This window comes from Micropterus dolomieu, unplaced genomic scaffold (genome assembly GCF_021292245.1).
Source record: "Micropterus dolomieu isolate WLL.071019.BEF.003 ecotype Adirondacks unplaced genomic scaffold, ASM2129224v1 scaffold_235, whole genome shotgun sequence".
NCBI classification, from domain to species: Eukaryota; Metazoa; Chordata; class Actinopteri; order Centrarchiformes; family Centrarchidae; genus Micropterus; species Micropterus dolomieu.
The window spans coordinates 4,808-19,220 of NW_025744227.1; the positions used below are offsets into that span (position 1 = coordinate 4,808).

At 42.3% G+C, this 14,413-nt stretch overlaps 1 protein-coding gene across 1 annotated transcript; it reads right to left on the minus strand.

The window, feature by feature from the left end:
* Window positions 1–217: 217 nt before the first annotated feature.
* On the minus strand, window positions 218–11,950 carry LOC123967307 (sodium/glucose cotransporter 4-like; the record flags this gene model as incomplete). The annotated part of the gene is made up of 4 exons (XM_046043374.1): window positions 218–325; window positions 5,532–5,667; window positions 11,438–11,643; window positions 11,870–11,950. Coding segments are annotated over 4 exons (531 nt in total), but the record flags the coding sequence as incomplete, so codon positions are not given.
* Window positions 11,951–14,413: the final 2,463 nt, after the last annotated feature.

The window sequence follows — 14,413 nt, forward strand, 5'->3', positions numbered from 1 at the left end:
GTGAGGTGACAGTGCTAACCACTGCACCACCGCGCCGCCCCCCCTAATGTTTTTAAGGAAGAGAATTGCTTTCTTTTCCCTTGAAAACTGTACACCCATGATGAAGTGTGATCAGCTTGAATATGCTGGACTGTTTCGATTCCTGATGAAATGTGACTGTATTGTGGAATCAAATAAAATGTGTGTGTGTGTGTGTGTGTGTGTCTGTGTGACTCACCCACAGGCATTAGCTCCACCACTAGTTTAGGGTAGGCGATGTTGGAGCAACCAACTGAAGCTCCACACACACTCTGGCACTCTGCTGGAGCCACACAACCTACCTCATCTACAAACACACACAACCACAAAGAAGAGAATAAAACATGTAAAACCTTAGGGGCATATAAAGGGGCAATCACTTTTCTCTTTCAAAATACACAACAACCAGAATTTATCTTCATTTCACCCACAGGCATTAGCTCCACCACTACTTAAGGGTAAGCAATGTTGGAGCAATCAACTGAAGCTCCACACACTCTGCTTCAGCCACACAACCTATATCATCTGTACATACTGTACAAGACCAGGGTTGGGGAGTAACAGATTACATGTAACGGTGTTATGTAATCAGGATACAAAAATAAAGTAACTGTATTCCGTTACATTACAGTAAATAAAGACGTAATCAGATTACAGGTACATTTTGTAAAAACAGGGATTACTCACAGGGATTACTTTAAGCAGAAAGTTTCCATGAAACAGAAAACGGAGTGCTATTTGCTATTTCCATGTATGTTTCCTGTAAAAACACAAAGCTAGGGAGGGATTTGTTGCAGTGTCTGCGGACTGGTTCCAGTTCCCAGTGAGTGAAAACGGCCTGAGACCGTACACAGGCTCCGAGACCGACGGAGGCCAGTCTGACCACTGGGAATGCAGTACGAAGGTGGTTTTCTTGCCGGTTTGTCTCTTGTCATCTCAGGGCTGAGTCAACTAATGAGACTGTGTTTGGTCCTGTTCATGCCGTGTTCACTTGGAGGCTGCTGAGCGCAGTTTCGTTGCCCCGCAATCATTCCGAACCTCCAGTGCTTGAATAAAGGTGTAAACCTAAACATACACTCCAGTGTTCTGAGCTCCCAGTACAGGCAGAGTAAGCTAATTTGACCTGTAGCTGCAGGTAAACTGAGCTAATTACATAATGGCAGCTAGTTAGCTGACTTGCTACACCAACAAGTAAAGCTATCTGTCCATCAGGGGAGACAGTAAATCACAGGGTTGAGGCAGAGCAGCCGGGAAACATCTGGAAAAACCAGAAAATATTTTCCATCAAATATGATCCAGTTTCAGTAAAATCAGTGAATAAAGTTGTGCTTTTGTTCAGTAATCAGTGATGCCCATCCCAGAAACACTATTTTTCATCAGAGTCATACAAATTAAGAAAGCTTTTCATTGGACACTAAATTAATCCAGGCCCCCCAATGCAGGATGATCATCAACATTTTAAAATCGTTTTCCAGGAAATGGCGCACACACTACAGGTGCTGGTCATATAATTAGAATATCATCAAGTTGATTTATTTCAGTAATTCCATTCAAAAAGTGAAACTTAGATATTATATTCATTCATAACACACAGACTGATATATTTCAAATGTTTATTTCATTTAATTGTGATGATTAAAACTGACAACTAATGAAAATCCCAAATTCAGTATCTCTGAAAATTAGAATATTACTACTAATATTAAGACAACACAAAAAAAGGATTTTTAGAAATGTTGGCCAACTGAAAAGTATGAACATGAAAAGTATGAGCATGTACAGCACTCAATACTTAGTTGGGGCTCCATTTGCCTGCATTACTGCAGCAATGCGGCGTGGCATGGAGTCCATCAGTCTGTGGCACTGGTCAGGTGTTATGAGAACCCAGGTTGCTCTGATAGTGGCCTTCTGCTCTTCTGCATTGTTGGGTCTGGCATCTTCCTCTTCACAACACCCCATAGATTTTCTATAGGGTTAAGGTCAGGCAAGTTTGCTGGCCAATTAAGAACAGGGATACCATGGTCCTTAAACCAGGTCCTGGTAGCTTTGGCACTGCGTGCAGGTGCCAAGTCCTGTTGGAAAATGAAATCTGCATCTCCATAAAGTTGGTCAGCAGCAGGAAGTAAGGAAGGAGTGGCTTGACACAAGGAATGCGACAGCTGAAACCCATGTCTTGCATACCTCTGTGCGTGGTGGTTCTTGAAGCACTGACTCCAGCTGCAGTCCACTCTTCGTGAATCTCCCCCACATTTTTGAATGGGTTTTGTTTCACAATCCTCTCCAGGGTGCGGTTATTCCTAATGCTTGTACACTTTTTTCTACCACATCTTTTCCTTCCCCTCGCCTCTCTATTAATGTGCTTGGACAGAGAGCTCTATGAACAGCCAGCCTCTTTAGCAATGACCTTTTGTGTCTTGCCCTCCTTGTGCAAGGTGTCAATGGTCGTCTTTTGGACAGCTGTCAAGTCAGCAGTCTTCCCCATGATTGTGTAGCCTACAGAACTAGACTGAGAGACCATTTAAAGGCCTTTGCAGGTGTTTTGAGTTAATTAGCTAATTAGAGTGTGGCACCAGGTGTCTTCAATATTGATCCTTTTCACAATATTCTAATTTTCTGAGATACTGATTTTGGGGTTTTCATTAGTTGTCAGTTATAATCATCAAAATTAAAAGGAATGAACACTTGAAATATATCAGTCTGTGTGGAATGAATGTATACATTATACAAGTTTCACTTTTTGAATGGAATTACTGAAATAAATCAACTTTTTGATGATATTCTAATATATGACCAGCACCTGTATATTGTCATTAAGCATACCTAAAAAACAACAGAGGGCCAGATCCTGCCATATGACGTAGAAGAAGAAGAAGAAGAAGAAGAAGAAGAAGAAGAAGAAGAAGAAGACATACTTTATTAATCCCACAAGGGGAAATTCAATGTTCTCACTCTGGTGTTATTATTGTTATTAGTATACACACACAGGTCTGAAATACTCACACATACACATGCAACAACACACAGAGAGATGTCAGAGTGACGGGTCTGCCACTGGGGTGCGCAGTGCCCAGGAGGTGAACTGTCACCTCTCCAGCTACCACTCCACGCTCCAGAACTCTGGTCCGAGCTGGACTCGAATATGGCCTAATCCTTACGGACTGAGCTACTGTCGCCCCAAAAGGGAAGGGGATATTTGTTCTCTGCATTTAACCCCTTAACGCCTGAATTTTTTTACGATCAAAAAATAAAAAAAATTATTTGTGTTTTCATTTGCTTTCAAGCTGATGTTAAATTAAGTGAAGATTATTAATTTGTCTTCAGAACATAGAAAAGATATAAATTCAGGTATGTGTAGGTATGATGCAAATTAGTGACAACAGGCATAAATGAGAAACCAGGGCTTGCAAAAGGTTCCTAGGTTCATATTCTTTGATGGTGTGCACTGTTATAGTCACCCGAAATGAGCATATAGCTGACGACAGGGAGGAGAGGGTTGAGTGTGCTATGCTGGTGATGACTTGAAACTGACAATTAGGGGTATTAGGGTAGGAGAGAGGGGAGGGGCAGAAGCAGACCAACACAAGATCCACACAGAAATACAACAATAAAAATATTGGCGGTAGCGGTACAGACAGAAAACTATAAGCTTTATCAAAGAGGAAAGTCTTAAGCCTACTCTTAAATGTAGAGATGGTGTCTGCCTCCTGAACCCAAAATGGAACCTGGTTCCACAGGAGATGATTCAGCTTGATAGCTGAATGCTCTGGCTCCTAGTCTACTTTTGGAGACTCTAGGAACCACAAGTAACCCTGCTGTGCAACGAGGAGCTCTGCTTTTTAAGAAGAGATGTAATTACAGCTACTTTAAAGGATAACCTGTTAATGAAGACAGATTGTTCATACATTCTGTCTTTATTAAGAGGCTATGTCGGTGGTGAAGCGTGGGTTTATGCTTAGGGCTATTCCTTAGGGCTAGTCACTCAGCCAACAGGAGCTACTTGGTCCGCACTGTCTATTGGCAGCTGGCTAATGACTAACAACAAATGTTACATGAACCATTATCACAAAAGAGAAAGAGGCAGAGAGAATAACTAAACATTTGAGAAACAGAGCAACAGAAAACAGGAGAATGAGAGGGAGAGAACGAAGCCATCGCTAGATACTAAGCTAAAGTATGATAGCTAGCAAAACTGAATAGTGTGAAAACAACTGTGAGATTAAGTGAGAGTTGCTAAAAGAATGATAAGTGCTTGAACAGAACTACTGAAGATTAAATGTATAGCGGATAATTAGCTATAATGAAGAATCTAACACATTTCATATGCCAAGTCAAATATGCCAGAGTATCCTCATCGAACTGCTGAAGACGGGCTGTGGCTTTTGAAGGCAACGAAGGATGTTGTTTCGGTAGAAACCACTGAATCCATATTCAGAATGATGTCCATATAATTGTTCATTACCTGCCAGCAGGTGGGAAGTTGTGAATGGAGAGAAAGCATATTCAAACTCTGTGGGAGTAAGCTCTCTGGAATGGGTGGAGGTTCTCCCTTTGAGGTGAAAGAGTTCGAAAGACAAATGGGAGGATTAGATGTGGACGAGGGGGATGTTGGCTGGAATGAGTTGAGAGGTAAGACTGGAGTTAATCCGGAAAGAACTTGCTGCTGCAAGGCTGTGGAGGAAAGCTGACAGCCAGCATCCTAGTGCAGAAGGTTCAAACTGACATGAGTTGCTTGGACTAGTAAAGATTAGTGTGCTGAAGATGCTGAAGATTCTGACATCCCAGTGCCAGCCTGGAGATGGGCTGCAGGGGGTGCTGGTACCCTGGTGCCTAAAGCACCGACTGAAGCAGACTGCTGTGGTTGCTAGAAGTGGACTGCTGGGAGTGCGCCATCACAGTGCTTTTCATAAAAGAGCAGGTCTAGACCATACTTTATGATGCTATTTACAGAAGCCCAACAGTTCCCACCAAGAGCAAGCACTAGGAGACAGAGGCAAGGAAAAACTTCCTTTAAGAGGCAGAAACCTCGAGCAGAACCATGGCTCAGGGTGGGCGGCCATCTGCCTCGACCGGTTGGGGTGAGAGAGAGAGAGAGAGAGAAAGAGAGAGAGAAAGAGAGTGAAAGAGAGAGAGAGAGAGAAAGAGAGAGAGAGAGAGGGATGTAAGGAGAGAGAGAGAGGGGAGGGAGGCAGCCTACACAATATACACACAGAGGTACAGACAGTAAAGGTGATGTTGCTATAGACTAAATGAAAAATGGTACAGATATTTATAGTAGTGTTAATGGTAACAATCGTAAAGATAATTATTATAATAACAATAATAACAATAGGACACATGCTGGGATTGGCATGATTGAGGTGTGGTCATGCTCCTGAGAACTGCTCCAGTATATTTTGGTAAATGAAAATCTTTTGGCTGGTAATACAGCTAAACGGGTAAGGGTAATGATCAAATATGCACAACCTTTCAACATTTGACATGATAATCCAACAGACAAAGGAAGACAGACTGACCTGGGAATAGTGCTCGGCTGATCATGCCTGGCATGACAATGAAGAACATGGGCAGCAGTTTGAGGTAGCCTCCCAACACACTGCCTGCTTTGGCATGAGACAAAGACTTGGCTGACAGAGACCTCTGGACTATAACCTGCACACACACACACACACACACACACACACACATTTTTGTCACTGACCAAATGCATTACTTAGACCCTACCCCTAACCATCACAATTTAATACCTAAGAGATGAGTTTTCAAGACCCTCTCTAAATTCAAGAAGCCCTTGAAAACTCATCTCTTCTGAGAACACTTCCTCTTATAACACCTCTAACTCCTAACCTCTAACATGCACTTCCTGTGCTCTTCTTCTTCTATCCCCTTACAATGATCTTGTTTTGATTGCACTTTTTGTTTTGATTGCACCCATACTTCCTTCCCTAGGTATCTACCCCATTGATGTGATATGTACTGTGAGCTCTTACTAGTATTTATTGCTGCTCTTACCAGTATGTATTGTCAGTTGTAGATCTGTAGTTGATGCTCTGTTGATGCTTGTATGTTGTTCCTCAAATGTAAGTCGCTTTGGATAAAAGCGTCTGCCAAATGAGTAAATGTAAATGTAAATGTAAATGTAATCCCAACCCTACCCCTAATGTAAAACTAGTCAGTGATTGTAAGCAATATCATTTTATTATTATCATTATTGCATTTCAGACTTTTGTACTTCTATAATCAGCAGAATATATTTTTTACTTTAATGTGGTACAGAGGTAAGACCTTGCTACCCATATATTCTGTTTCAATAATAAGCGATACACTTTTACTTTAAATTACATTTCATGAACCCTGCAAGCAGCCCTTCCCAGTGCACAAGAATCTTTTCTCAGAGAAAACTTATTGCTGTCTGGGATGTGGAGAGTTTCAAATATGAATAGAGCAGGTCAAATATAATGCCAAGAGCAGATGATGATGCTTTTGAAATTGAATACACATGTTTGGACATGAAGATCTGACGGTCATCTTTCATGTGTAATTTGTCATCAAAATGATCCACACATTAACCATCTGCAGTTAATACCCCTGTGGTGCCATTTATAAAATTAAGTTGGAACTTTTGCATGTCGTATTTTTTACTTCTTATTCCATTATATATTTATATTTATACTACAATTATGTAGAGCCATATGTACAATGCAAGGTCTTTCTGGATCTTGCAAATGTGTAGTTATCTGCCTATTTGTTTCAAGTCTGTTCACTCAGAGCAGTTTGCATACACATCATGCAGTCACAAGAACTTTTGGACATTGGATTTCTGGCTCATTCCAGAGATTGCCAAGACATGAGAGGCTACCAGCCTGGCTCTGCCAGCCAGAAATGCTGGCATGCTGCAGCATGAGTCGTAAATAAAGACGTGGGAAGAGAGGCGGGCTAAGGGCTAAGCTAAAGCTAACCCCTTATTGCCTATCAAGCATTTTTCTCAACCAATACACAGTCTCTGGCCAACAAAATGGAAGAGCTATGACTGCGGATCATTACTCACAAAAGGATTACGGACTGCAACAGCATGATTTTTATGAAAATATGGCTCTACAGTGGCTATATAGATGGGAGAAGTGAGGAAGATAGCTTATGTGACCACATTGGTGGGTCGTCATGCAATGATCCAAACACAGTGGCAGAAACTAACACAAGTGAGATACATAAGGTAGTAGTTGCAGTGGCAAGACGAATTGTTTTAATTAATTTTTAAATGTGGCCCATATCAGACTCCAGTGTGAATAACACGACATCACATGCAGCACGCTGTCGTACAGAAGTAAACAGAGCCATAGAGGTTAACACTCACAATTTTCACGGGAGGCTCTTGTTTTTCATTGTCCTCTCACGGATCACATGTCTCCCAAATTATGACACGTGTTCACAACTTTCTGTCCTTTTCAGTTACGGTTTCTGGTGCTGTACAACGCAACTGCCCCACAAATCACTCATTCTCTCCCTCTCCCTCCCTTCCCACTGTGTCCGCACCCACAAGTAGCATGTACGTAACTCAATGGAGAGCTTGTCCGGTGGATTTCAGGTGGAAGAAAGGGAATTTGTGAGCTGATTATAGCAAGGTAGCTCCGTCTACAGCAGAACTGTGACAACAGCTGCTCTAGAGTGATGTCAAAGTCGCATCAATTCCGACCTGACCGCCCAGATCCGATCTGTATAAGATTTGGACCACATATGAATGTGGCCCAACTCCGAACTGGAAAAGATCAGATTCCATGGGACTTGACCATTCACACTGTCATAAAAAGATCAGATGTGACTCACATATGGCCAAAAAAATCGGATTTGGGTCCCTTTATCTTCTTTTATCTGATAAAGCGCAGTTATTTGCTACACACCCTGTGTCAAAAAAAACAGTAACAGTAACATAGTATTTGTACTTCGTTACAACTCTGCTTATTTTGAAAGGCAAAAGAGGAAACTTGCACTCTTCAACACTCTCAACCTATGGCAAATATGACCATGGAAAACAACACAGCAAAAGGGCTCATCATTGTCACAGAGCAAACAGCCAGCAAGGAACGTTAAACCAAAGCAAGGTGAAAGACAAATTTTGATTGCATCAAAGCAACATGCTGATGTACATGATCAACACCATTGGCAAACATCACATGTTTTGCAGCCTAGTGATTGCATGGGCAAGGCAATAGGCAACATATAAATAATCAACAAAATTATCAAATTCCATCAGGAGATATCACTATCACACACAATCAAAATTAAATCACAGCTGCCCTTCTTCACCAACAGTCTGTGCCAGCATGAGAGATCCCTAAATTGGAAGATCTGTTTCAATATTAAGCATTTGGACAAGGAGTGGAAGACAAAGCTAGCAGAGCTGACTGCTTGTACTACTTGGTGCCATGCCCTCTGCTTCCTCCTAGTTGGGAGTCTATCTCTCTCTCCCTCTCTCTCCGTTTGTGCTCTTGATTGCGAGAATGGGACCTGATGTCGGTGTTGGGTTACCAGACGCTTATCATCTCCAATCTACTCTGATTTATATGCTTCTATGCCCTCTGTATGCAACCTCATCCCATTATTGCATGTTACAAACACAACTTCTCCCCTTTCCGGTAGTCTTGTGTTTTCTTGTCCCTCTCCTCTCTCCTCCTATCACTTCCTGCAGGTTTTCTGGCTCTGGAGCTGTGGAGTCTGGATCTGTGGTTGCGAGTCATCTGCTGCCCCCGTGTTCCTGTTCGACACCCTCTGCTACAATTATTGTTACTAGTCCTATTGTTATTATTGTTATTATCTTTAACATTATGATTATTATCATTAACACTATAAATGTCTGTACCATTATTCATTCAGTCTATAGCAATATTACCTTTACTGTCTATACTTCTGTGTGTATATTGTGTAGGCTGCCTCCCTCCCCTCTCTGTCTCTCTCTTGCTCTCTCTCTCTCTCACCCCCAACCAGTCGAGGCAGATGGCCGCCCACCCTGAGCCATGGTTCTGCTCGAGGTTTCTGCCTCTTAAAAGAAAGTTTTTCCTTGCCTCTGTCTCCTAGTGCTGCTCTTGGTGGGAATTGTTGTGTTTCTGTAAATAACATCACAGAGTTCGGTCTAGACCTGCTCTTTAATGAAAAGCGCTGTGAGATAACTGTTGTTGCGATTTGGCGCTATATAAATAAAATTGAATTGAATTGAAAATAGAAACCAATCATTGTCTGGTCAGGTGTTTCTGCCTGGAAGGTAAACAGTTTTTGACTGCTAAAGTGGTTAGTTACTTGTGGTTCTGGATGTTACTTTTTGCTTGTAATACTGCAAATATGTTCAAGTTTAATAGACACTAAGAAGTTTATCAAGAAGACGAAATGGAGTGTTCAACTGGAAACTATGTTTTGTGGTTTGAAAGATTTGTAGGTTTTTTGTTAATTATGTACAGGTAGTATTGGTAAAATGATTTGTTGGGCGGGGATTGGGGATTTAATTATTACTAAGCCGTTTAGCTGTATCAGCTACTAACAGGCTACTTACACTGAATGTCAAACAAAAGATACAGGGCTTAATCTTGTGTTGCTAACTGTGCACAAAGATCACAGTTGGATCGAATTAATCTAGAATGACATCCCCACAGAAACTAAACCAAAATGCTAACTTTTAACTTCTAACTAATCAACTGGCTCAGCACCCCCCCGGCTGGGTGGGCTGTCCCTCTCTCTCTGCTCCTGAGCCAAGGTGACAGTCCACACCTACACCTCATCAGTCACCTCCTCTGCCCTCTACACCTGCCAGCAATCAACTCCTGCCCAATCTCCTCTGCTCCACCTGTTCTTCGGTCCTCTGGGCCTGCGTCCACCTCTCCCTCAACAGCACTCCCTCAGCCCCTTTTCCCTAATAATAAGCATTTATCATGCTGTCGCCTCTCAGGGAGCATTGCTCGGCCAGTACGTTTATTCGATCTGTGTCGGACACGCTTTGTTCCCTGACTGAAGAGGTGCAGCTCTTGGTGCGCGTTCCCCGACCCCTGCAACGTGAAACCTTTGTCTTTGTCTCATTCTCTGCCATGCTCTCTGTCGGCTGACGTCGCCCCGTTTCTCATCGCTTCCGCACTTTCCCCTCAGGAGTCTCCGGTCTCCCACCGGGACAAATTCCCCAGCGTTCTGGGAACTTGCAACGGCGTATTGGTACAGTGTACAGTCATTCGCTGAGCCCAGCCCACCAACCCCGACCCTAGCACTGGTCCCCAGAACCGCCTCTATGTCCCATCAAGTGTCCGCAACCAGGTCCTCTAATGGGTGCACGCCTCCAGGTTCAGCTGACACCCCGGGATGTCTCGCACCCTCTTCCTGCTGCGCCAACGGTTCTGGTGGCCCTTTATGGACAAGGACTGTCGGGCCTTCATGGCGGCCTGCGAGATGTGCGCCCACACCAAATCTTCCTATAAACCGCCCGCTGGTCTGCTCCGCCCCCTTCCAGTCCCCAGTCGTCCCTGGTCCCATATCACCCTGGACTCCCCTGCTCAGACAGTCATCCTTACCATCATTGACCGCTTTTCTATATCTGCCCACTTCATCCCCTTGCCAAAACTGCCCCCAAACTGCAGATGGGCAGTTTCCCTCTGTAAACTGATCATCAATCATCAATCATGTCTTTCGCCTCCATGGAATCTCTTTTGACATTGTTTCTGACCAGGGACCCCAGTTCACATCTCAGGTCTGGAAAGCATTCTGCCGCACCTTCGGTACCACTGCCAGTCTTTCCTCCGGTTATCAATCCCAGACCAACGGGCAGACCGAGCTGGCCAACCAGGACCTGGGGGCGGCACTCAGGTGTGTGGCGTACCGTAGACCCTCCTCCTGGAGCTCCCACATCCCCTGGATAGAGTACGCACACAACTCCCAGGTCAGTGCTGCCACTGGTATGTCTCCGTTCATGTGTGCTATGGATTTCCAGCCTTCCTTAATCCCGTCACCTCCTGGACGTGCGACGTAGAGGTCGGGGCTTCTGGTACCTGGTGGACTGGGCCGGTTACGGCCCGGAGGAGCGATCCTGGATCCCCGCCAGCCAGATACTCGACAAATCCCTCCTAACGGACCCATCTTGACAAGACAGGAGGTCCGCCTGGAGGCGTCCGTTGAGGGGGGGGCCCTGTTGTGGTGGCAGTGGTTTCCTCTGTGTATTGCCTGCCTCTCTGTCCCCATGTAGTCCACATGTAGGGGCGGCTGTCTGCTCCTCCAGTCTGCATGGCGTTGCCCAAGTGTCCATGGGCAAGATACTTAATCCTGAATTGTCCTTGATAGCTGTTCCACCAGTGTATGAATGTGTGTGAATGTTAGTTTCTGTTTGAGCACTTTGGGTGGTCGGAAGATTAGAAAGGCACTATACAAATACAGAGCATGTATTAGTGTAGGTCACCTGATCTGTGCACCAGACCCATGTGGCCAGGACAGTGAGTCCAAACACCAGGCCGGGCCACGGTAAATCCCTAGACAAGGGGTCTCTAAACAAGTGGAAGGCGTCATTACGAGGTAGGTGGCAGGTGGTGTTAGGGACTGTCACCAAGGGAACAGCTGACATATAGCGGTCCACAAGGCCCTCATACCAGCCAACTTTGGAGAATGCTGGAAAATGTACAAACAGACAAACACACTTTACTGTGACACAGGAAAAATGGGCAGAATCAATTAATAGTTATTTTCTGTGAGATATTTGATATGAAAATGTTTATTCAACAGTATCTATTATTATTAAATATCGGTAATCATAAGCCAATTTGTAGTTTTAATTTCTAACTAAAAGTCCACACAGAGGACTGAAAATCCTTCAATAGGGTGGTGTGCATCCTACCTATGAACATTAGTGCAAAGGCTCCCCCGACCATGATGAAAGTCTGAAATGCATCAGTGTAGATCACTGCTGCTAAACCACCTACACAAACAGACACACAAACACATACATTTATATTGTTGTGCATATTGTGTGTGAGTATTACGACAATCACACACACACACAGACTTTCATACACTGTAAAAATTATCTAGGTGGTTCAACTTAAAAACTTAAGTTCAATTGCTGCCTTAAAAATGTGAGTAAACTTAACTTTAAGAAAAGCTTTGTTTCAATGCATGATGTTACGTTAGACAATTTGTTTAATTAATGATAATTTATTGTTTGAACTTAATACTGTGAGTTAAAACTACTATCTATATTACATTGTCCATTCAAGGAAACTTGCTTTCTCTTGTCAAACAAACATACAATTCTATACCCTTTCAACTCACATTTTAATTTCAGATAACTAAATATAAGACATTTCAAGTTAGTTTAACTTGGAAATGCAAGTTAACTTTAAATTCTAAACTCCAAATTTTTGTCAGTTTACATCTATAAAGGGCTTTGAAGACAGACCACGACACCGCTGTGCTATTATCTTCAGTGACTTGTGACAGGGCAGGGCAGTTTGTTGGTGCGCCTGTGCATGCTGCAGTCAAAGTTCAAAACGGCATGAGATATCTCCTCCTTTCTGAAAGGGCCTAAAGGCCGTTGTCAGGAACCCTTTCCACCGGTGGCACTAGTCTTGTTTACCACAGAAGTGTCTATATTTTGGTTGGAATTTCAATACATGACTTATCTGCAGTGTATAATTTGCAGGGGTGAGCAAGATCTCTATCTGTATCTGTTAAACAAATTAAATTTTCTGTGCTCAGAATGGGTGGGGCTTAATCTTTAAGTGGGCGTGATTAACTGGAAGTTATTTAAGCCTGAAATTTGTATCAGAACTTGCTATATTTATTAGAAAACTATAAGCAAAATGTTAACTTATAAATACCATCATAACATTTGAATTTACAGCTGTTTACTGTAATTTTGTTAAAAGTTTAAATCACATTATTTCCAGTTAACATAGTAAACTGATCATTGAAGAATGATTGCAGAAATTTTATTCCAAGTACATTTAGTCTGATTCCCAATACACAAGCAACAGCTTAACAAATTAAAATCATATTTTGCATTCATGAAAACATCAATATTAAAAGGTTACAAATATAACAGTTGTTTTGTATGACTAGAAATAATGTGTTGTAACAGTAATTATAATGATAGAACCTATGGATGGGAACCTAGTGTCATAATTTTAAATCAGTAATGTTCATATATTGTGTAGTAGAAGTAAAAACAAAAGGTTAAGCAAAGCAGCAAGGTGCACATGCTGGAAGCTGGGACTTTTATATCGGGTATAGGTGGACACAGGTGCTCCACATCTGGACGGATTCTGCAATCAGCTCCCCTGGCACCTCAAAATACAAAATGAGTAAAAAATTATTGACAAAGCACACAAACAAGCAATATCCTCCCAAATGCCATAAACCTACTGTACTCTGAGATCACCTCAACATGATAACCTCTATAGCATATAATAGTTAGGGTAGCAATGTGCATGTATGATCTCTGTGGTATGTCGCCTGTCTAACTGAATCTCTCGGAGCTCGTCAGATTTGTAGTAACAGCAGATTTACTCCACAGTTGCATTTAGGACAAAGGACAATAGTGTAGAATTGTCATCTCATGTGGACAAACATTGCATGTCCTGTCTAGTGGCAAATCCAAAGTACAATACATTGACACAACAACACATTATATGTATAGAGGATTTAAATTCACTATTCGATAAATAAGTAAACTAAATAAATAAAACAACACAATTTGTCCTTCTTAAAATGTGAGAACAGAACAACATACATGAAAATGTGTTCATACAGATTTCCTGCACTGTTACCTTTTTATAGTAATTTTTCCATTTTGTGCTAACAATTATGCAACTTGGTTACATAACAACATACAGGAGGCAAATAACAGGAAATGCGTCAACTTTATGTTTAAATACTACTACACTCTTTAGAACAACACACTGCAACATACCTGCATTTATGACAAAGGACTATAGTGTAGAATGGTCATCTCATGTGGACAAACAGCAGCAACAATCTGTCTGGAAAAATGCCATCATGTTGGCGTCTGTAGCTACCTGTCGAAAGCTCCATCTTAAACCGGACCTTTATCCAGTTTTAATCCACTCTTTTTCGTTACATTTTTTATATCTTTTTTATTTAACTTAAGTTTTTAACTTAAGTTGTACGTGTGTTAAGGATTTTAGTCATCCGACATGGATTTTAAGCTAGATGACCGTAAAAACGCAATCAACGCTACTGACCACAACAAAGCTCCGGTGACTATGCTAGCCGAGATAACTCTGCCCCATGAGGACTGCACACTCCTTAAGAAAGCGAACAAGAAGATTGCTGATCTTATGGAAGACATCCGACGACTTTCAGAGGAACTCAAAGAGAAAGATTCCCTGCTGACTGGCTTTATGGATGTGGCTTCAGTACA